Source organism: Hydra vulgaris, chromosome 04 (assembly GCF_038396675.1).
Source record: "Hydra vulgaris chromosome 04, alternate assembly HydraT2T_AEP".
Lineage (NCBI taxonomy): Eukaryota > Metazoa > Cnidaria > Hydrozoa > Anthoathecata > Hydridae > Hydra > Hydra vulgaris.
Genome location: NC_088923.1, coordinates 46,065,001 through 46,089,920, shown reverse-complemented (window position 1 = coordinate 46,089,920; position 24,920 = coordinate 46,065,001). Strand labels below are relative to the sequence as shown.

The following is a 24,920-nucleotide window of genomic DNA, read 5'->3' as shown; positions in this document are numbered from 1 at the left end:
TTTAGTAACGAAAAAAGTGTTTGTTTACATTTTTTTTTTCGAATAATAATACTTTTTTTAAATTTATTTTTACTATCTATATAATTGCAGGACTATACCTCTTGTATAGGATTAGTTTCCAACTTCTAATTTGAATATGATGGGTGTCCATTAGTTTTTTTAATATTAGCATTTTAAATAAAATTAGCATTTCAAATCATTTTAAATAGAATAAGCATTTTAAAAAATTTTCAGTTTAAACTTTCATCTTAATGTCATTAGCACGGTTCACCTTACAATATTCAATCATTAGTAATGACTGAATATTGTAAGGTGAACATTTTGTATGATAGCCAATTTATATACATGCGTTTCTTATTTAAAAATATCACCTAAGTATTTAAATCGTTATTAAAATTTTTTCTATATTTATATTGCTTATTTTTTTTAGATTAAAGATTAAAATGGCGAATAACAAAAAACTCTTGTCGAGAAGATAAAATACATCAAGTTATGACATTGATAGCTTTTAAGAAAATGACTGATAATTTACCATATCTTTTTGCAGAGTTTGTATATACTGAAAACAATAGTTCACTAAATGAATTACCAACTTTTGACTTTTCAGTAGATGATTCTGTTGCTGATCCAAATAACAATCCAATCTCTGAAATAAAAAAATGTTGAACAGATAGCTTTCATTCAATCAATAGACAGCAATAAGGATTTTTTTCATGAAAGAAATTTGGTACCTGAAGTAGCAGTTGAATCTAGGAAAAGAAAACAAAAAGCATAACAAATGTCTTCAAAAAGATTTAAGAATAAGAATTTGAGAATGCTAGGTCATGAATACATTGGTTTTAAAAAGACTGGCGAGGAAAAAACCTGCGCGAAAACTTGGAGAGGCTTGTAAATCAAACAAATGCTTAAAAAGTAATGTGATTAACTGCAAAAAGTTTACAGAAAGTGTAAGAATAGATATTTTTAAAAAATTTTGGGAGATGAGCTGGATAGCCAAGAAAATCTTTGTTTTATCTTTAGTTGATAAAAAATTGACTAAAAGAAAAACTAATGAAAGGGCTAATACAAGGCGAAGTATAACAAAAGTATATTATTTAAAAATTAAATAACAACAAAATGAGAGTATGTTTGAAGACGTTTTTAGGAACTTTGGGTATTAAAGAGTGGACAGTTAGGTACTGGCTTGGAGAGAAGTCTAATTGGGATACAACAACAAGACATAATGATACTGCATGGCCATGCCTTTCATTGAAAGAGTTGGTACAAATATTTTTAAGAGTCATGTCTAAATTGCCTTCTCACTACTGCAGAAAGGATAGTAAAAAATTATATCTAGAACCCATAATACAATCTAAGCGTGAGCTCTTTCGTATCTATGTTAAAAATGCTACAAAAAATGGACAGAAAGTGGCTTCCATAAAACTATTTGAAGATGTTTTGAAAGATGAACACATAGCTTTGTTTCAACCAAAGAAAGATGCATGCGATCTATGTTGTTCATATAAAATAGGAAATATTACAGAGCAAGAGTATCAAAATGTATCATGGAAAGATTTAGTTAGAAAGGAAAAAGCTTTAGACAAAATTGCTGCAAAAAATGGAACAACTCATGTTATCACTACTGATTTACAAGCAATGAAATTATGTCCATACTTGACAGCTAGCGCATTGTATTTCAAAACAAAACTGATGGTTCATAATTTTACAATCTTGGTACTAATAATTACAATCTTGGCACTAATAAAGTAGAGTGTTTGATGAAACAACAACTGATTTAAAGACATCATCTTACGCTTCATTTTTTGTTGATTATTTAAATAAAATCATTGATGAATCCTCAAAATAGAAATGCCATTGTTTCAAACGCACTTCTGCAATTGGCAATGCAAAAAAAAAGTAGTCGTCACACAAAAATTTTTAGAAAAGGGTCTTACTCAAATGGAGGTAGATTCTTTTCATTTGGTAATAGAAAGAAAGTTAAAACACCTTGAAATATTTTTACCTAGTTAATACTCTTTAGTTACCAAAGAAGCTAGACACAATCCATCTCTAAATGAGGTAGCAATGGTAGACCATTTTTTAAAGATTACAGTATTAAAAACTACCTTATTCATGATACAATCCGTCCTGGAAGAGGTGCTGGAGCAAAATGTGTGGTTGATATCAGAGTTTTAAAATACAATCCCAATGGTACAATAGATTTCAAGCTAAGTTATGATGAACAAAATTTAAACAATTACCACAAAGACCAAAAAGAGTTCAACCAGTGATTCCACCACAACTCTTTACTGAAAGTTTGCCAATCTCAAAATCAAATATGATCATTTGCAACAGTTAAAAATTGTTATTCCCAAGGATTGCCATGAATTTTATGACAACTTACCTTACAAAAATGATTAATTTTCTTTTATTCTGTTAAACTATAACTAAGATGGCAGTTGTTATTTTTTGAGTAGTTGAAATAGTTCTTATGCTTTTTTGATGTTTTTTGTAATTTTAATGTTAATGAGTAACATTTTTCTTAATTTATAATCATAAAGATTTATTTATAAAGTCATAAAGATATATTTTTGTTAGATAGCTGAAGATGTTCTTATATTGTTACGAGTTTATTTCGTGATATTAAAACTTGCTCTACTGTACCTAATAAGGTTATTAAAAGGCTGTACAGGCTGAGTAAAATGTAAGATTAAAGCAAACTGTTATTGAAATATTGTTATACTATCAATGTTTATATTTTGAAGAGATTTCGGAATATATATATTTTCTTTTTTAATTAAACATGTATAATGTAAGGCTTTAAACAGATATTACAATTGAACCTGTCATTTCGAAAAGGACATAAGTCCAAAACTTTTAGCAGTTAGTTTATAAGTTTGAATTAAAAATTTCTGTATGATTTATGTTTTTTTTATAAAAAATAAAAAATACATAAGTTATATACGTTCTTTATTTATCTACTTCTATGTTTAATTTCTTTAGCAACCTAGACATTTTTTTAATAAAAATCATATTTTTGTTGATTTTGAAAAGTTTTAGTAAATGGACTTGTGCCCTTTTCGAAATGACAGGTTCAATTCATGTTATCATTTGATTATTATATATTTTTTATTTCGTAATAATATTACTAGTTTGATATCAATACCGCATAACTTACTCTCTGGAGTACCATTGTGATGAATTTGTGGTTAAATCAAATCCGCGTAAGTGTTCTAGCGACTAAATTATTATCTAAAACACATAATGACTATTATTGACATTACAAAGAACATTGATAAAACTCTTTATTCCAAAATGAGCGCAAAATCTGTTTAAATTAAAAAAATATACAGTTTTAACCTTCTACTGTAAAACTATCTGCAATGCAGAGACGCGCTCCCTACCTGTAGCAGATTCGTGGATTTGCACTATCCCCGACGATATATATATATATATATATATATATATATATATATATATATATATATATATATATATATATATATATATATATATATATATACACACACACTATTACTGCTCTTTAAGTTTAGTACTGATCTTTTTACTACTGATCAGTTTTACTACTAATCTTTAAGAACATTGAGCACTCTTTTGTAAAATACAAATTTTTTTTAACTTTTTGGCCAACCTTGAAAGTCTGATGAACTACATTTTCCCATTATTAGCAAATCTTAAGAAATTATTTTATGAGCTTCTATCTCCCAGACAAACTAAATGGATGTAATTAAGAAGAAATACAGTTATCATCAAAGTTCTTAGTTTAGATAATAATGATTTACCAATACTGTGCCCTGAATAAAACTCATAACTGAATTTTTTATTGTCTCGTAGGAAAGAACCTGTACCATATTACTAAATGAAATTATGATACTCGCCTTGTTCGTGACATCTTTAACAGCTATCACTATTAAAAATGCCCTAGCTGTGCATTGCATATAAATTCATTAATCATATTCTCCAAGTCACTGATCTATAAACTTTTTTCGAAAGTCGTCTTTAAATTTTTTAATAAGGGATCAATATTTTCATCAAATTTAGTTTGATATGGTTTTGTTTATTTTGAAAATAGTCGCAATGGTTTGTGTTAAATGGAAGTTTATAACTTTATCTATAACTTCACAACGAGCTAGCAAACAACATAGTTTTTGTTAAAGTGCTGAAAGTCAATACTTGGGTTTTTTTTAAAGATCATGAGTCATGTAGATATTTTACTTTTACATAAGACACTTATTGCTCCTGTTTTTAATACAAATTCTGTATTTTATTTGACTGAACTATCATTTTTAAGTGTATTAAAGTTCTAAACTGTTTTTAAGCAAAGAGTTAATATATGCATGCTCTCAGATTAGAAAGATTTTTAATGATATTGATTATAATACGAATAAAATTAAAAAAGATAGACTTAAGAGTCAGGCCTATGTAAACCATTGCAATGTACAAACCTCCGATAAAAGGTATTACTGCAGGTGAGATTAAACTTATACTTTTTAATTGAAATTTCTTATATTTGAAGATATTTTATTCATTTCATCATTCCATGCAGTTTAATCTACAATTGTAATGTTGATTTTTGTTAGTGTATACCAAAATAAATGTTTAAGGTTAAAAACTAAAAATAACTTTTTATTTGGGAGGTATAACATGTTCCTTTGACCCTATGTTTTTAAGAATGTAGTGACTCGTCTTGGAGTATTTATAAGGTTGTAAAGGCTATTTTTCTTCATATTTCTTTTTCAGGAGTTTAAAGAAATGTCTGTTATCAATGGAGGAGAAAACTGCTTGACATTTTTACCAAGTTCAACATTAATTCGAAAAATAAACAGGGTTTGTACATATAAAGGCTTAATGATGTAGTTGACTTCCACCAAAATGTAGATGTGTTGCACATGTAAAATGTTAAACTATAAAATTAAATCATCTCACTTAAACTCTGTTGCAAAACGAAGTGTAGGAGCTGAATTTTTGGTTCACAAAAAGCAGAGAAATAACTTCTGTTCAGCTTTGAACCATGATACATCTGATGCTGCTAAAGAGGGAAGCTATATTTTATTTTTACATTCGACAACATGACTAAAATATCTCTTCCAAAAATGCTAGTATCCCTTCAACATCCTTTTTTTGAAAACAATATCCCTTCCAAAAATGCCATTATCCCAATAAAAAAACGCTGTGGTTAAAACCGGAGTCTATACAGAACTAAGTCTTTTCTGTGACAATTGTAATGACCAAACAAGAACCAGTCTTTGCTTAGGTTTAAGGTTTTTTTAATGATTCAGGAAATTTTGATAAAATTACTCAGTACATCCCTACTGCGCAAGGGCATAATTTTCTCCCTTAAAACACATAACCGCATATAAACTATGTATGAAGTCTTGGAATGCATTAAATAAAGTACAACAAGATATGAAATTTTGTGAAATTTCTTTATCTGATATTTTATACAAAACATGGATGAAAGCCTATAACAAATGTCTTGCATTTCTCAAAAGATAAAAGGTTAAAAAGTTGGATAAAAAAAATTAGATCTCTTACCAAATAAGTAATTTATTTCAGTTTATATACAAAAAAGACGAAAAAAGAATATGTTGAAGGGTATTCTACCATAAACAGTCTTCTTCCATCTTTTTCATGACTAAGACACTAGCTGTCGTCCACAACTGCAGCCTATCCTCACATCATATAACAGCCTATCCTCATATCACATCAACCACAGCTGCAGCCTATCTTAAAAAAAATTGAAAAAGTGAAAATTGACATTGAGAAAATGATGAACTACATCCAGTTCAACATCAAGAGTACTACAACACTATCAGGAGTTGACCCTCAACTGTAGCCAAAATTGCTAATAATGACCTTGATCTAGAATTGCATTAATTCAAATAACTTACATAATTAATTTTTACATAATTAATTTACATAATTAATTTGAATAATTAATTTTTAAATTTTTGTTAAAAAACAAAATTTTTAGATACTTCAGCATTAAATTACTTTAAAAGTATTGTTCTAAATATTGTGAAGCTTTAACCATATTATAAAACATTTTTAAATATTAGTTTTCAGATTTTTTTTTTTAAGTTTTTTATTTTGTAAAGATTTTTTAAGGAAATCAATGAAAAAAGTCAATGAAATCTGATTCATTTATCAAAGTATTCTACAAAAATTGTAGGCTTTTTTTCACCATACCATAAAGAAACAACATATGGACTTTGATGGTTTATAGTAAATAATGCTTGGTACATTTGATTTTTTAACAATAACTTTGTGTCTAAATGTCTTGCCAAGTTTCCACAAATAAATCCACAAATCTTCTGCAATTAATTTCTTGTTGAAGCAATAAAATAAAAGCATTGCTCAAATGTAACATTCGATGTAATTTAATGTACAAGATTTCTCCTTTAGTGAGGAAATAACGAAAGGTATATAGACAGCAATAACGGAAAAAACACAAAAAAGCTAACAGTTCTATTTGTGTTAATAAGATTTTAGATATATATAAATTGAAATAATTCAAAACCCAGAGATAATCCACTGTTGTAGAGAGGTAACTCTCCTAAAAAAGAATTTTATATATTTTATATCTCTTAAGAAATCGGTATATACAATTGCAAATTAACTACTAAATCTACAAGAATCAAAGTTATAATTAATGATGCCCTAGAGCAGGTAAAAATAGGAGTAATCATTAATAACTATACATTTGCCAAAAATTACAAAAGTAAAGTTTTTGAAATGATCAAAATTACATTAATGGCGCTCATAAACTGAATCAAAAAGCAGCATAATAATGGAGTAACCATTAAACCAACAACAACAGCTAGTCATTCTTATCTCAATATAGTAAAGCAAAATGACACTTGACTTTCTGGCTACCAACTCCACAACAAAAACCAGAGAAGCAGAGGAGGTGGTGTAGCCGTCTACATAAGAGATGATATCCCAGCGAATGAAACAAAAGTGAATCAAGTCACCTCAATAGATATAAACAGGTATGGCAAATGATAACGGTAGACAATGAATCTATCTTATTAGGCTGCATATACGGAGGGTTTGATAATGACGTGGAAGTTCTACAACAAATTATAAAATTGATTGATTCAGCAAAGCAAAGCTTTTTAACACTAGGCTGCTCATCTGTCCAAATCTATAGCAATTTCAACTTTAGCCATACAATGTAAGAAATACTTAAGACTGATGGATGTGCAGCAACAGTTGCACATATACAAGACAAACATCCAACTGACGTTAAACATGATCTCTTTATCTCAACATGGATTTTTTTGAAGATGCGGCTGTACAACTAATCTACAAGAGGCACGTTACATCTTAACAGAAGCACTATTCTAAAATTACGCCATAGGCAAAATTTACACAGATTTTGCTTAATCTTTCAACAAAGTACCTCACCAGCCTCTTCTTCTAAAACTTGAAGCATATTGCATATGCAGTGCACTCCTGGAGTGGATAACAGACTTGGTAAAAAAAAAAAACAGAGACTGGTTTTCAGCGATAGCAAGTCGGAATGGGTAAATGTTACTAACAGTGTTCCATAAGGTTCAGTGTTAGGTCCACTTTTGTTTCTGATATATATAAACAATTTTCCAGAAAACATGGCGCATCATATGACAATCTACACTGATGAGAGTAAGTTTTATAGAAGTCATCAAAACAGAAGATGATGCAATAAAAGTACAACTAGACATAGATCATGCAGAAAAATGGTCTAAGAAGTGGTTCATGTTTTTTCAGCTTTGAAAAAAGTCATGCAAACTGGTCACTTAAATAAGCCTTTACTCAATGCTTTACATAGACAACAATCGAATAGATCTTAGAACAACAACTATTGAACTAGTGTCCTAACATCAAACGACCTAAAAGTTTAGCATCAAATAGAAGCTTCAGCAACTAGATCAAATAAAGTACTTGGCAGACTAAAAATATTATTTCGCACTAAAGGGGCAAAGTTACGGAGGATACATTAGACCTCAGCTTAAGTATGCTATCAAAGCCTGATCTCCTCACCTAAAAAGTAACATAAAAGTACCTAAATGCATTTAACAGCAAGCAACCAAAACGATAAGTAATATAAAGCATAAAAAAAACGAGGATAGACTGGCCATATTCAATCTTATCACACTAGAACAGCAACGAAAAAGGGGCAACCTGATGCAATAGTATAAAATTGCAAATGGAATAGGAAAGTCGGCTTCGTTGTTTTGCAAGTATATGTGCTTTCAGAGTATAATCTGTGTGGACATAATGAATGACTAAAAGAGCAGTTTGTAAAAACCTGCCATGAACAGAATGGTTATTTTGCTAATTGAGTTGTTAATTACTGGAATGGGCTACCAGCGAATGTAGTCAATGCAAACTTAACAACATTTTAAAAAGTTGATTTGACGCGCTTTTAAAGCTAACCAGGACACACTGTATCTCGAATTAAGTGATCATAGTGGTGCCTGGTGCTACAGTTTTATAGTTTTGAGGTTGACTGGTTGTAATTTTTCTTGAACTTTGTGAAACCTCGTAGAGAGATTAATTGCATCAGGAGCTTCAATATATCATAGTATTAACCAGCCATATTGCATATGGATGATGTCCCTGTTAGTGCTTTGATTCAGCTTGTTATTGCATTTCTTACTATTACTTAAAGGCACACTTAAAGTTTAAATTATGTTTATATATTTATATTTCTCCAAAAAATAGTTTCTTGTAAATAAGCTCTTATAAAATAGTTAAAACATACTTATAAAATGTTTTTTAAATAGTTCCTACAAAAGTATTTTTTTTTGTACGATGTGAAGGTTCACATCGTACAAAAGAAATTTTTTGTTAAAAAATTATTTGTTGAATAGTTAGTCTTATTAATATTGCTGTTTTATTTATTAATTTGAGTTGATTTGTTGATTCATTTTTTGAGTTAATTTATTTAACAAAGTAAGTTTTTTATTTCAACCTTTTTTTATTATTTTAAAGTGTTTATCTTTTTATATCTTTTTTTACCAATGAAACTTTTTTATAAATCTTAATTGCCATTCCTTTTTATTTAAGGTTTTTTTGTGTGTTTTTTTTTCACTCAGTAATGCTATTTTTCTAAGTATTTAACAGTGTAATTTTCATATATATATATATATATATATATATATATATATATATATATATATATATATATATATATATATATATATATATATATATATATATATACATATATATATAACGATCCCCCAAAACCATTGGGAAACAAGCCCGAATATTCCAAAAATGAATTTATATTTGCAATACATTAAAAACACTCATAACTTTTAGTGACAGGTATTAGTCTTAACCAAATGTAGTTTCTTGACTTTTTTTATTTGTTAATCATTATCGCCATTTGCCTTCTTTTTGTCTCAGTTACTTTTTTTTTTTTTGCATTCATTTTAATTTGTCCTATTTTTGTTTAGGCCTATGATATTTTCTCCATAATGCATTATAATTTGTGGGCTAATGCAAAAAATAAAAAGCGCACTGCAAACACAAAAACTATAAGACTAAAACCAGAGTTTATGAATTTAACAAAAGATATGGATGAATTAATCGGTAAAATGGGTAGAATGAGTGATACAGACATAAAGGAGGTCAATACTCTATATGGGTGCATTGGTATGTAAATGAAGTTTGTTTTAAATGCTATATCGCCGTAAAGAAAAAATTAGTGTATATATATATATATATCTACATATATACATATATATATATATATATATATATATATATATATATATATATATATATATATATATATATATATATATATATATATATATATATATATATGTATCTATATATCTCTATATATATATGTATCTATATATTTCTCTATCTCTCTCTCTCTCTCTCTCTCTCTCTCTCTCTCTCTCTCTCTCTCTCTCTCTCTCTCTCTCTCTCTCTCTCTCTTTTATATATATATATATATATATATATATATATATATATATATATATATATATATATATATATATATATATATATATATATATATGTATATATATATATATATATGTATATATATATATATATATATATATATATATGTATATATATATATATATATATATATATATATATATATATATATATATATATATATATATATATATATATATATTAGGGTGGTTCAAAAAATAACTTATTTTAAAATAGTCTGCTGCACTTAACTAAATATGTTCTATATAATACAAAAACACTAGGTTTAAAATTTTTTTTGAATAAAAAATGTTTTTAGAGGTGCCTCAAGACCCTTTAAAATTTTTTAATAAAAACTTTAAAAGTAGTAATCAATGTACATAAAAAACAAAAATTTATTTTAAAAAAACTTAAAAATATTGACTTTTTTTATTTTCACCTTAAAAATAGTTGTTTTTAGGCAATTATATCTGAAAAACAATATTTTTATGTAAATCGATTATTATTTTTGAAGTTTTTATATAATTTCGCTTCTTTTAAGTACCTGGTTGACATACTTAAGAAAAACTTTTTTTTTCAAAATATTAGGTACCTGTCAAATCAAAAGGGTCTTGACGCACCCCTAAAAATATTTTTTATTTGAAAAAATTTTAAACCTAGTGTTTTTGTGTTATATGTATGTTTATATACATATATACACTAATTTTTCAATAATATTGTTGCAAGCTGTTATTTATTGGTTAAAGATAGGTGCTACTTTTTTGACTGGTTCTAGATGCTACAAGCTGTTTTAGTTTTTACTATTTGAATTAATAAAAATAATTTCAAAAAAACTGAACTTGATTTGAATAAACAGCTTTTTAGCTGAAATTTATGTTTTTGTTTTTGTCATTTAGTTTGAATTCAATTTCAAATTTAACTTTAACACCTCTAGTTGAATTTAAAACCTATTTTATTGTGTCAGGTCAGGTCATGTCCTGTGTATATATTGTATAAGGTCAGGTCATCCTGCTCCTGGTAACACGTAACCAAGTACAACCTGCTTCATGTCCTGCTGCCTTGTAGGATACACCCTTTTAGGCAAAGACTAGGAGAAGCCAACTCTGACTTTAAACACTCCCTGCCTTGATACTCTTGGTTGAGTAAAGAATAGAGATGGTGTCCCAATAAAAATACTCATCTCGGGCAGATGTTAAATGCATCCGGCTACTGTCTTGTAAAAGGCCTCCTAGGCAAAGACCTAAGGGGTAATTGACTCAATGCATGGGTTTTCTTGTGCCTTTGTTTTTATGACTAGGCAACTCATTCTATTATCTCCTAATGATGGTACAGCTCTAAAACTCAGTTTTATGGTTCTGAGGCCAGCTGGTAGTCAGGTTTCCCAAACTCTGTAGTAGCTCTCAGAGAGGCTAATTCCACAGCTGAAAAATATCAGAGTACTAAAATTGCCATGTTGCGCATGAATAGTGTCCCTGTTTGTACTTTTGGTGCGCATTGTCAATGCCACATTTTCAGCCCCTTGTTACAGCCTAGGGTTTATTAATAGTAAAGAGGCAATTGCTTGGGCTATTAAACAGTGTACTGAGTACTGTCTACGCTTGAGTCAAGTTCTTTAACAAATTTAAAAATGAATAAAGTACCAAAAACTTTAAAACACAAAAAACCATCTTCATCACCATGTTCTCTAAACCCATCATTCACTAATATTCGTGGTCTTTGAAGTAACTTTTCTTCTGTTGAGTCTCTTCTATTGAAATTCTCTTGCAAAGTTCACCAGGCCTACCTGCTCTTTGTGAGAATAATTTAAGTTCAGCTGTCTCATCTTGTGATCTTAGTGCTGATGGTTATCTTCCTTTAATTTGTAAAGACTCCAATTGTCTCATGCTTGGCATTTGCATTTGAAAGAATTCACCTATTTGTCGGGAAACTAGACTTGAATCCGCAGACTATTCTGTTATGTGCTTTTGTTTAGCACCGCTTCACTCGATTGCCTTTCTCTTTGTTCTATATCGCTCTCCTTCATCTCAAAACTGCACTTTTTTTGATGTTATTTCTGATCAAATTGAACAAGCTCTCTCGCTTTATCCATCAGCCAACATTGTTGTTGTTGGTGACTTTAATGCTCATCACACTGAGTGGCTTGGTTTGAGTGTCAGTGACTCTGCAGACGTTGAAGCCCACAACTTTTGCCTTTCTCAATCCCAAACTCAAATAGTCAACTTTCCATCTCGCTTTCCAGATAACCCAAATCATTTACCTTCTCTACTCAACTTATGTCTTGTTTCTGATCCCAGTCAGTGTTCAGTTTCTCCATAATCACCCTTAGGTGCTTCTGATCATGATTTGATCTCTCTAAAACTATTATCTCATTCTTCTTCATCAACATACCCCTATTATTGTACCCCTTACTACCTTAAAGCTGACTGGAATTTTTTCCATGATTTTCTTTGTGATAGTCCTTGGGTAGAATTCTTTCATCTCCCTGCTGACGAATGTGCTGCCTACATATATTTGTGGATTCAGTCTGGCACGAAATCTTTTATTCTTTATTGACGACTCCAGGTCAAGCCTCACTCTTATTCATGGTTTTCCTCACATTGTGCTGCTGTAATTTCCAATCGAAGCTGTTACTTCCATATCTAATAGCAAAATATTTGTCCAGAAAGCAGACGTCTGTTTATAGCTCCTAGGAACCATTGTAAAAAGGTTTTGTCTAACGCCAAAGCCCGCTATTCTCAGGTCATGAAATCTCTTATTTCATCACAAAAATTAAGCTCTTGTGACTTCTGGAAAATCTTTAATAGTATCAATAATAAGGGCAAGTCTTTAATGCCACCTCTCCTGTATGGTTCAAACTTTGTCATCTTACTTAATTACAAAGCTAAATTGTTTACTAAGAAATTTTCTTCAATATCATCTCTTGAATCCACTAGTTGCATTCTACCTGAGTTAGTCGTCAAACAGGTTGATCCATTGCTTGACATTCGTATCACTCCAGCCTCTGTGTATAAAATGATTTCCTGCTTAGACTCTTCCACAGCTTTTAGTCCAGACAAAATACCTGTTAGAGTCTTGCAGAAGTGTTCTCCAGAGCTGTTGTCTATACTTTCAAAACTATTCAACAAGTGCTTATCAGAGTCTTGTTTTCCAGCCTGCTGGAAAGTGGCATTTTTTATCCATATTTTCAAAAATTTTGGAGAGCAATCTGATTCGTCTAACTACCGTCCATTAGTCTTCTTTGTATCATAAGCAAGGTTTTTGAATCTTTAATTAACAAACACTTAATTTCTCACCTTGAATCTAGTAACTTACTTTCTGATCATCAATATGGATTTCGATCTTTTCATTCTACAGCTGATTTGCTAACAGTAATGACAAAAAGGTTTTATTATGCATTAGATAAAGGTGGAGCGGTAAAGGCTATCGCTGTAGACATTTCTAAAGCTTTTGATAAAGTTTGGCATGCTGGTCTTCTCCATAGGCTTTCTTTTTTTGGTGTATCTGGTAACATCTTAATGATTATTGAATCCTTCCATTTTAATCGTAGTATAAAGGTTGTCCTAAATGGACAGCACTTTTCTTTATATACTGTAACCTCAGGGGTTCCTCAAGGTTTTTAATTCACATAAAACTCAGTTTTTTTAGCCAATCGCTATCGCAATAATTTAGATCTTCCTATATTTATGAATGGTGATGTACTTGATGAGTCGCCTACCCTTCATCTTCTAGGATTAACTCTTACTTCCAATATTTTTTGGAAACCATATATTAAATCAGTTACAAAGTTAGCATCTGATAAGGTTGCATCTCTTTATTGAGCTCAACACTTTATTACTTTGGATTCTATTCTCTATCTCTATAAATCTCAAATCTGGCCTTGTATGGAATACAGTTGCCATATCTGGGGCGGATCTTTTAATGATGCCCTTTCTCTTTTAGACAAGGTGCAAAAACGCATTATAAACATAGTTGGACCTGCTCTTGCAGTCAACCTCCAACCATTAACACATTGTCGCAATGTTGCTTCTCTTTCTCTTTTCTACAAATACTATAATGGGAACTGCTCTAAAGAGCGCGCGTCTCTTGTGCCATTGACTAAAATTTTTTCTCGTGTTACTCGCCATTTAAATAAGTCTCATCCTTTTTTCTGTGGCTGTTCCTAAATGCTCCAAACACTCTTATTCCTCTAGTTTTTTTCTACCAACATCAGTTTTTTGGAATTCGCTTTCTTCATCTTGCTTTCCTGATTCATATAATTTGCAATCTTTTAAGTTGTCTGTCAATTGTATCTTGCTCTACAATATTCATATTTTCTCTTTTAGTAACTTCTAACTCTATTAGTGGTTTTTTGCAGCCTTGTTGGAAGCGAAGATGTTAAAATATATATATATATATATATATATATATATATATATATATATATATATTTATATATTTTGATGTGATCTTTATAAAAACATAATACTAAATTTAAAAGTGAAAAGAACAAAAACTATTTTCAGAGGTGCCCCAAGACGCAACAACATTTAAACTTTTTATCTGTATGCATGTTTTTAATTACATATGTAGGTATGTACGTATGTATGCATGTATGTATGTATGTATGTATGTATGTATGTATGTATGTATGTATGTATGTATGTATGTATGTATGTATGTATGTATGTATGTATGTATATATGTATGTATGTATGTAGATTTTCTGGCCTTTTTTGTGTACCCAAAACCTTCCCTTTCTCTGAAGTACCCAGCAGTTAATTATAATAATTATAATAATATAATTTAACAACTAGATGAGGTATTCAATCTGCTTATGTGCTTTTATTTCTATGTTTTCTTCTAGCGTATCTTTTTTCTAATATTTTTTTACAAGAACAAATCTCTTGAGAAGAAATATCTTTTTATTATTGCAAGAAATTGATACAAAAAGGTATTGTTTTTCAGAATACTAAATTTTGTATTCTATCTCAAAGGTTAGGTTCTTTAATTTTTTATTAAATATTTAGCAGTGTCATCAACAGAGGTATATCTTAATTTTTACCTTTCATACATCGATCTGATCTTATAAATTCTCCCAATGCTACGGCAGAACTACTTCCAAAGAATTTTTCCTTCAATTGGGGTGACAGGAAAATCATGGATGGCCGTGATTTTCCTGTCACCCCAATTGTCAGCCCAGGGAAATAGGTAAACTTCGTGTTAAACATCAAAATCACACTAGTTTTTATTTTAAGTTATCTTTCACTTTAAAACTTTTTCGTTTTTTCGTTTTATTTTTCATTTTCTGATAAAAATGATTCTGACATCTTTGCAAAAGTTTTCTTCAGTACTCTTTTCGGTACTCACTAAATTTTTTCATATACATATTAAGTATACACTTAATCTTGTTGTCTTGCATGCCTAAAAACAATATCTGTAGTTCTAATTGTTGTCTCGCCTGCCTAAATATACTATCTGTAGTTCTAATTGTTTAAGTCAAAAGATTGCATTTACCCTTCCAGCTATTTCTAAGTCTTTTTTAATATTAGTAAAACCATATTAAAAAATTTTTTAAATCATAAAATTTTCAATTTGACCCTAATAGCTCTACCTGTCACTCCAGGTAAACTGAATAATTTATGTTTAGACATCCAAATCACACAGCTCACTACAGATATTTATCACATAAATGCTTCAGTTGACTCTTGATATCTCGAACTCTCATGGGACCAGAAAAAAAGATCAAGATATCAAGAGTTGGAGATATTTAGAGGATTTTGGCTCAAACAAGCGCGCAAGGGACTGGAAATAAAGTTTGAGATACACAAAAGTTCAAGATGTGAGTAGTCGAGATATCGAGATTCAACTGTTCCACATTTCTATTGCTTTGTATATTTAAACAAGCTCAACCTAATCTTGTTTTCTTTCCTGTTAAAAGATATCATCTATAGTTCTAATATTTAAACATATAAAACAAAAAATACAATTTTTTTTTAGTAATATTTAAAATCTTAAAAATAGGTAATTACTTTGGCTCCTCAAATAATTTTTAACTCTAAATAATTAACAAAGTCTTTAATTAAAAAACTTTAAAATCTTATCATTAGCAAACAACTCTCTGACAATGAATGCTTATTTTAATTTGTGCTTTACTGCTAAGTTTCACTTCATGCTTTACTGCTAAGTTGTAACCGTTTTAACAGAAAGGTTCTTATGTAAATTATATGAAAGCTACAACCCACCCCATGATGGTTATTTGCTGTTGATACATTAAATGCTTACGATGTAATTTAGAATGCTGGTCTTTTTCATAAGCTCTTTTTATAAGGTGTAACTGTTAATGTTTCCCTTAATGAACAACACTCTCTTTCGTTTCCAGTAACTTATAAATTATTATAAAATATTCCATCCTAAGTTCAGTTTTTACTGTTGGTTGCTTATATTTTTGGTTTTTCTAATAATCTTATTTATAAATTTATTTGTTGATGACACATCTGTATACTTGACAGTATTGAAAAAAAGATTCTTTTGATTGCTCAAACAGGAAGCTAATCTTGATTGTGATCTTTTTTCTGTGGGAGAGGGGGGGGAGGTGCTTGCACTAATCTAGTGAATTTTAACTTAAATAAAACTAAGTCAATTTCAGCTCATAGTTATTGCAATATTTTTGATGTTCTTATATTGATAAAAATCAAAACTCCTTATGAGTTCTACTTTATATCTTCAGTACTATCTTTAAAAGGTTAATCAATGATGAGGTCCTATCTTCTGGATTATCTTTTACTACTATACTACTCTTATGGAAATCATTCAATTGACTGTAAAGTTAGTGTTGCTTGCTTTTTTTTTACTTCTTATTTAATTAACTCTAAATCGAAAATTATTAGCTCTAAAAACCTATATAAATATCATGATACCTCTGTAAATAAGAGTCCAAAAGTTGTATTTGGACCTACTCCAACTGTCAATCTTGAGCCTATATTTGATTGTCTTAAAGATATTTATCATTTCATTGTCATAAAGTTGCATTTCTTTTTCTCTTTTGCAAATACTACCATGGTTTCTACTCAAGTGAGCTTATATCTTTTTTTTCTTTCAGCCAAAACTCAATCTTGCACAAGTCATCATTGGCTTGCATCTTTTTACTGTAATTCCCTGTGAAAAAAGCTTCTTTTTCATGTTTTTTTTTTTTCCTTAAACATTAATGTTATGGAGTTCTCTTTTGTCTTCATATGTTCCTGACTCATACAATGTACAGTTTTTTAAGTCAACTGTTTCTTTCAACTTTCAACTGTTTTATTCTTATTGTTAAGTGAATTTAATATCATTAAATATAATTTTGTAACATTTGTTATTTTTCATAATTTTTTTCTTTATAAATATTTATTAAAATTGTTTTGTAATAATTGCTATATTTACTACAGTATTATTGATATTATATATTCTTTATATTGATGAATGGCAACATTCTTAATGTGTCCTCTACTTTATATCAATACTTCTATTTCAATTCATCTATTTAATCTTTTTTTTTTAATTTCTTCAAATTTAAATAACTTGACAACCTTTTATAATATCTGTATTTTTTTTATTTTTTTTTACATTTTTAAATTTTTTATTTACATTTTTACTATCTTTATTTTTTTTAAGTTGCTCTTAAATTAAACTGTGGTTGCTAGGATTCTTGTTGGAAGTGAATTAAAAAAAAATTAAAGAAACTAAACATAAGAGTTAATTAAATACATACAACCTTTGTAAGTTTTATTTATTACATAAAAAAAAAACACTTTAGTAAATAATGCGCAAGGAAAGTGGTTTTGAAAAAGTGGTTTTGAAAAAGTGGTTTTGAAAAAGTGGTTTTGAAAAAGTGGTTTTGAAAAAGTGTTCATTTATTTATATGTTGGGTTCAATTGTAACAATGAAAACAAACTTCACACCAACAAGTGATTTCTATTACAACAATAGTAATGACAGGATTAGTTAGAAAATGAGGAAAATCACAATGAACTTTTTTTATTAGAGTTATTGAAAATTTCTTACATATATTTTTTTTAGCACCAACATGCATTGTATATTGTAATGGTACAAATACTTGTGCTGGTGAGTTGTTCTTGATTGTTTTTATTTTGAAAATTTATTTTTTTGGAGTTATAAATTTTTATTACCAGATTTGAATATAAAAAAATTTATACAAATTGATTTTTTTGAATAATAAAACTTTACTAAAATGCATTAAAATTTTACTAAAAAAATCCTATCTTTACAAAAAATACTAACTTTACTAAAAAAATGCATTAACAAAAGTTGACATGTAACTGTTTCGATTTCATAACTTTTATAGATTTTGATATAAAATCTTTAAGAGAGTGGCTGATCATTTGCATAAGCTTAAAATAAATGGAATTTTAAATGCAATTCTTTTGTTTTGTAATCTAAACAATTATTAATAAACACTTTTTTAAATATGAAATATATTTTAGTTTATATTTTGAGGTAACTTAAATAAATAGCATTATTGAAACTGCTGGCTGTTTAAATTATGAAAATCATATTTTAAAAGACAAATAAAGAAGATTTAAAGAACGTAAAAATTATTTTTCTGGACTCCTAGAATTACATAAATGAATAAAACCAATTGTTCTTGATGGTTTGATTACTTTTTTTAATTGTTTTTTGTGTAATGTAAGTTAAGTGGTATTTATGGTCCTTTTTAAGATTTGAACCTTTCTTTTTGTCAGACTCAAAAATATTTAGCTTATTTTATTCTTCATACAACTTTTATGAAAAATTAAATAAACAGAATAAAATTTGACAATTTTGTTTTGTGAGCAACATTAAGTTAAACATGGAACTTGCTAAATTTATATATATATATATATATATATATATATATATATATATATATATATATATATATATATATATATCATATATATATATATACACATATATATATATATATATCATATATATATATATACATATATATATATATATATATATATATATATATATATATATATATATATATATATATATATATATATATATATATATATATATATATATATATATATATATATATATATCAATTTAGCAACACTCCTTGTTCTTCCTCAACTTATGTAAACAGTAAAAAAATAAAAATAAAAACATTCTGTTTTTATTTTTATTTTATCATTCATGTATTTTATTTTTATTAAAAAAAAGAAAAAACATTACATTCTTTAACGTTGAATTTTTGTGGTTTTAAAAAAAAAATTTATACCACAAATTGTAATTGTATACATAACAAAAACAACATAACTGCAACGTAAAGTTTTCTAAAATATTTTTAATCAAAAAAAATAAATAGTATCTATGGTTAAGTCATTACCAAATAACCATTGTCATGAATTAAAATTAATATTTTGAGATGGTTTTGATTTGTTTTATAATAATATATTAAGTTAAGGTATTATCAAAATGAAAGGTTGTTTTTCGTTATTGTTTAAACATCTTTTCATGATCAGCAAACAATGCCACATTAGATATGAGAATATCTGGAAAATTAGTTTATTAATTAAAAAAAAATTAGGTCTAAGGCTAGAGCCTTGAGGAACCCCTGAAGTTACAGGAAATGAAGAAGAGTGCTGTCCATCAATATAAGTTTTATACTAAAATTGGTGAGATGTTACCTGATACACTCTAAGAAGAGTGCTTATGGAGAAGACAAGCATGCTGAACTTTATCAAAGGCTTTAATAATGTTGAGAGCCTAGCACTAAACTCTCCACATCTATCTTACTGTTAGTGCTATTGTTAAAAAAAACCAGCAGTAAAATGAGAAAATCCATATTGATGATCAGAAAGTAAGTTTGTAGATTAAAGATGAGAGATAAAGTGTTTGTAAGCTAAAGACTCAAAAACCTTGATAATGTAGTTAGAAGACTAATGGAATGGTAGTTAGATGTGTCAAATTGCTCTCTAGAATTTTTGAAAAGAGGCATGCCGTTTTCCGGGCTGGAAAACAAGACTGATAAGCACTTTTTACTTAGTTTATATTTAAGATAATAATAAATATAATAAAAATAATAGAACTATAATAATAGAATTATAATAAAAATTGTATTTAATAAAATTATAATAAGAATTGCACTAGTTAAAAGTTGTTATAAGTATATATATATATATATATATATATATATATATATATATATATATATATATATATATATATATATATATATATATATATATATATATATATAATAGAAAGTATAAGCGACAACTCTGGAGAACACTTCTGCATGTCTTTATGTTATGTTGTCTGGACCACAAGCTATCAAAGTGATGGTCTCAACAATCATGTAGTATACTAAATATATTTATCATCAGTCCCTCAACAATTACTTAGTTCAGGATCTTTGCATAAAAATTGTATTAAAATGAGCAGCAATCATTACCATATATGCTAGACAATTGAATTTAATGAATTTAAAGCCAAAAAATAGTTTTTTTTATAATACATTGATGCAAAGACTAAATGCTCTGTTTGCGATACAATAAAGCCAAAAAATATTTTTGAGGAATGGATTGCCTGTTTCCTAATGATTTATGGCAAAAGTTGTTTTTAACGTCATTAAGAAAGAAAAATACTATGTAAGCACAAATTATCTGAAGCCCAAAGGCAGACTTGCAAACTTTTCAAACTTAGAATAGACAAGCATTTGAAAACAAATTTTGCAAAGTGTAACCTAGGAGACTGAACACGTATTTATGAACACAACACAACTGAATGCATTTTTAGAATACCATACAATTATGCTAAATACAACATACCCTACACTGACCATTCTGTGGTCATTGATCTACAAAAGTTATTTTGTGTTAATGCTGGCAGAGTGTCACAATCAAACGTTGTTTGTGGCAACATAGTTGATATTATAAGTGAGCAAATGAAGAAAAAAAAAGGGTGTTTCACTGTCTATATTCGATGGGAGAAAATTTGGAGGTCCCTAAGTTTCTGAAGTCAAACTGGCTATTGAAAACGGTATTTTTTAAATTTTGAATGTACTAGAAGGTAGAAATTAACCTTTTATTGTTCAGGTCACCTTCTATCAGATGCTGGTCATAAGTTTTCAGTCACGCCTTGAATCTGTTGATAAAAATCGCATCTTATTCCAATCAGTGTAATGTTTTGAATCATGAACATTATGGCCAGGAAATGGAGAAAATAAAACACAAATTTTTCAAGAATTTTCGGAAGCTCTGCTGATAAGATTATGCATTTTTCTGTTTGATGATGTTTTGTTAACAAAACATGATCTTGTGATTATGTGTACCAAATATCTGAGTGACTCAGGTTGCCAAGATTAAAACGCCTGTATTCATCATTTACTATCATACCTGTGAGCAATGCAGAATATGAAAGGGATTTTTCACTCATGAATATTATCTGTACAGATGGACGAAGTATACTATTAGTAAAACATACTTCATCATTGATGTTCATCAGCATTGAAGATCCCCCACCAAATGAATTTCAGTTAAAAGAATATGCAAAAGAATGAGTAAATGTGCATAAATGAGAATTGGTGAATAAGAATGAGCAAAGAAGAAGAAGTGTATAAAATGCATAGAAGTTGGTGAATAAGAAGTTGGTGAACAAGAAGTTGATGAATAATAGGTAAATGTAGGCGCAAATCTGATTGTGAGGAAAGATCATGTAGAAAGAAAAATTAATTAACTGAAATGAAATAGTTTTCAAAATTGTTATAATGTTTCAAAATAGTTATAAAACTTTGATAGAAACTACTATTGTATTCAATACTTATTTAATATTGTACACAATTATTTTTTATTTATGTTGTTACGCTTTTGTTTAACACCAGAAATAAACTTATTTCAAAATTTTTTTCTTGTTTAAACATTTAGTTTAAGCATTTGATATAAGTAAGTAGTTGTGGAAATAAATAGTGATTTCAATTATCACCCGATCACCTCAAAATGTGTGTACAGCCAAAAATTTGAATTACCTATTTTAGAAGTTGGAGGGGTTATTCTGCATCCTTTTAAACTTACACTTTTAACTTTTAACACTGTTCAACTTGATTTCCTATTCTACATTAACTCTAGTAGCACTGCTGGATATAAATTAACAGCATCAAATGAAAATTTTTTTACTATTATTGTTAATAAACCATTCTTTTGCTGCTTTTTTTTTCTTTTTTATTTGATGCAAATAAAGATAAAGTTTTTACCCTGCATACACAACCTTCTTTATTGTTTGCATTGGATAACCATTAAAAAAATTTTTTCTAATTGGATAATCATTTTTACTTTTATTTAGACATTAGACAGTAAAGAAATTTTTTCGCTAATTTATAATTTTGAACAAAATACTTTGAAATTAAATTATCATTTTAAGGAAAGAAGGAGAAAAGAATGTTATGATTCTATGCAAAATTTCTTCACATTAAATTCTGTGTAAATTTTGGAGGTTTTGTTGAAAATATTTTAAGAGATTAAAAATAAACTGAAAAAAAAAACAGAAAAAAAAATCAACACAATAAGCTCCGTAGAGACATGATTTTTTTCTTTTAAAGGTTTAAAAAAATTGTTGAGTATTGCTTACGAAAATACTTATGAGCCATAAGTATTTTTGTAAGTATTTTCAAACTGTCAAAAAATATTTTAACTAGCGATAAAAAACCAACAATGTTTGTTAAACATATGTATTTATTTTTAGGCGTTATTTCTTTATTTGCAGTCATTCAGTTTGGTTTATTGAGGGTTTATTTAATTACTTCTGAATTGATCAGAACATAGTATCTTGGCTTAATGTCAACATTGGATCAAGCTCTTGTGCTGACACTGGACTGCCATCATCAAACATGATTTTTTGCTTATGAATACTATGTGCTCCCAAAAACTATCAAATTTAAGTATTAGACATATTTTGGGTTTAATGAGCATTAGTTTTACGGATTTACTGCTGAATTTGTGGTGTGCTGCTCTATATGTTGAGTCCTGGCTCAGAATTTGACATTCACCTGATGATAACAGAGTACCACCCAACACAACAATTCCACTTACTGCAAAATGCAATATGGTATCTTCTTCTAATGAAGTAATTTTGTAATATGTAATACATTAAATTAATTTTTCATATTAAAAAAGTTCACTGGGGTAGGGGAGGCTGATGTAAATATGAACAAGAACGTTCATAGAATTTTAGCAACGCATCATCAGATCACATTACACCATCATAACTGATTCAAAACAAATCCAAGTTTACATATCCAAGGGCAACTTCTAGGCAATATGAGGTAATTCTTACCATTCGCTAATTCCCATAGTGTTTTAAAACCATTTTGAAATATATGGCTAAGTGTTGTCATGATCGGAGGTTATAATTGCATATTCTAGCTGTTTTTCTGCAATTGCTTTCTTAAAACCTGTTACAAGAGGTATGTGATCATCCTATGACCACCCTGTGATCATCCTGTGAACATCTGATTTTAACAGCCTTAAATACAATTCTGATCCCACCAAATTAAAAGCATTACCTTGGTGCAGTGATTATTTTGTTTTGGTAGTCATAACCATGGTGTTCCTCATCAAGTAAATAATTTTTTCGGCTTTGGGTTTTGCAGCAAATTCATCATTTTCATCATCATAATAATTTAATACAAAAGGACTTCTTTTATGCAAGCAGCATTTCCAAAATGCTAAATTGTCTTTCATTGGCTCTTGATTTTAATTCATGTGACGCACAGCTTCATTTCTATGAATCCTGCTGCTTTATACAAAAAGAAATGGTTTGTTGTGCTACTTCAATCAATTTTGTGTTTTAATTTTGCATTCTTGCCAACAAATTGACTTCAATTTGACAACAATATTTGCTGATTTATGTTTTAAATTCTTTGTTTTAAACCTTTGTGGTCTCTCTGAACATTAATTTTCTTTAACATTAAAATCACCAGTTTAAAGCAATTAAGACAAATTAAATTAGTTCAAGTGGTTTTAGAAAGATTATGTTTACCATAACGTATCACCAGAGTACAGTGACTTTTCGCAGCACTATTCTTCATAAAAAAATAATGCATCAAAATTCCCTCAAAAAACGATCTATCATGTTTTAAATTTTCTACTTTTAATGAAATTAAAAACTGTTGTAAAAAAAAAAAAATTACACTGTATATTAAATAATGTTGAGAGATGAAAAAAAATTGTTAACAATATAATACAAGAGGGCTTCTGTTAAAAAAATCTGAAACTTGTTTGTAGTCCCAAAACAAAATTAGGCAATCTGAAAGTAGTGGGTTTTATATTTTAGATTTCTTTCTGAGATTAAACACAATATAAATATAATGAGAGTGTTTTATCTAGTCAGATAAAGTTAAGATTTAGGCAAAACTTGGATAAAAACAAGTTCAGTATCAATTACAATGTAACTTTATCATATTCAAAATCTATGTAGGTTATAAGAAGTTGTGATGAGTTTTTATATATTATGGCGGAAACATTTAGAAAAATTCAAGTAAAAAAATTTTTATTTTTTTGTTTGAAAAAAACAAGGAATATTTTATTTTCCTAACTTTTAAAATTTTTTGAGGAAAATAAATAATGAACTTATTTAAACAATTGAAAAAATATAAAATAACAGAGTAACTGTTTTTTAAATACATAAAAAAATCATTCTTCTACACACTTAGATAGTTTATAGTTTTTTTTAATAGTTTTTTGTTTCATGGATGCGTGCCATTTACACTGTCACTGCATTCCTTTCATTTAGTTTTTCTTCAAGGTTTTTTTTGTTGGGTGCTTGTGAATAATGAAATTAAGTATTGATACCTTTCTTTATTACATTAATCACTTGATCATGAAGTTTACAAACTTAACAAAACAAAAATTGTTTCTTTAAATGTGTTCATTATTTTATATCTTTATTTGAACTATATTAATTAATTTATCTAAACTTAAAACATAATAGTTTAAAAATTATAA

At 28.3% G+C, this 24,920-nt stretch overlaps 1 protein-coding gene across 2 annotated transcripts in view; it reads left to right on the top strand.

The window, feature by feature from the left end:
- The window catches only part of LOC136079838 (uncharacterized), a 97,209-nt gene that overhangs the window by 54,184 nt on the left and 18,105 nt on the right, over positions 1-24,920 (top strand). For both annotated transcript variants that reach the window (XM_065796450.1, XM_065796451.1), the window contains 2 exons: positions 9,450-9,648; positions 17,986-18,030. In XM_065796450.1, the coding sequence (XP_065652522.1) occupies positions 9,450-9,648; positions 17,986-18,030 (244 nt within the window). The remainder of the gene's footprint in view (positions 1-9,449; positions 9,649-17,985; positions 18,031-24,920) is intronic.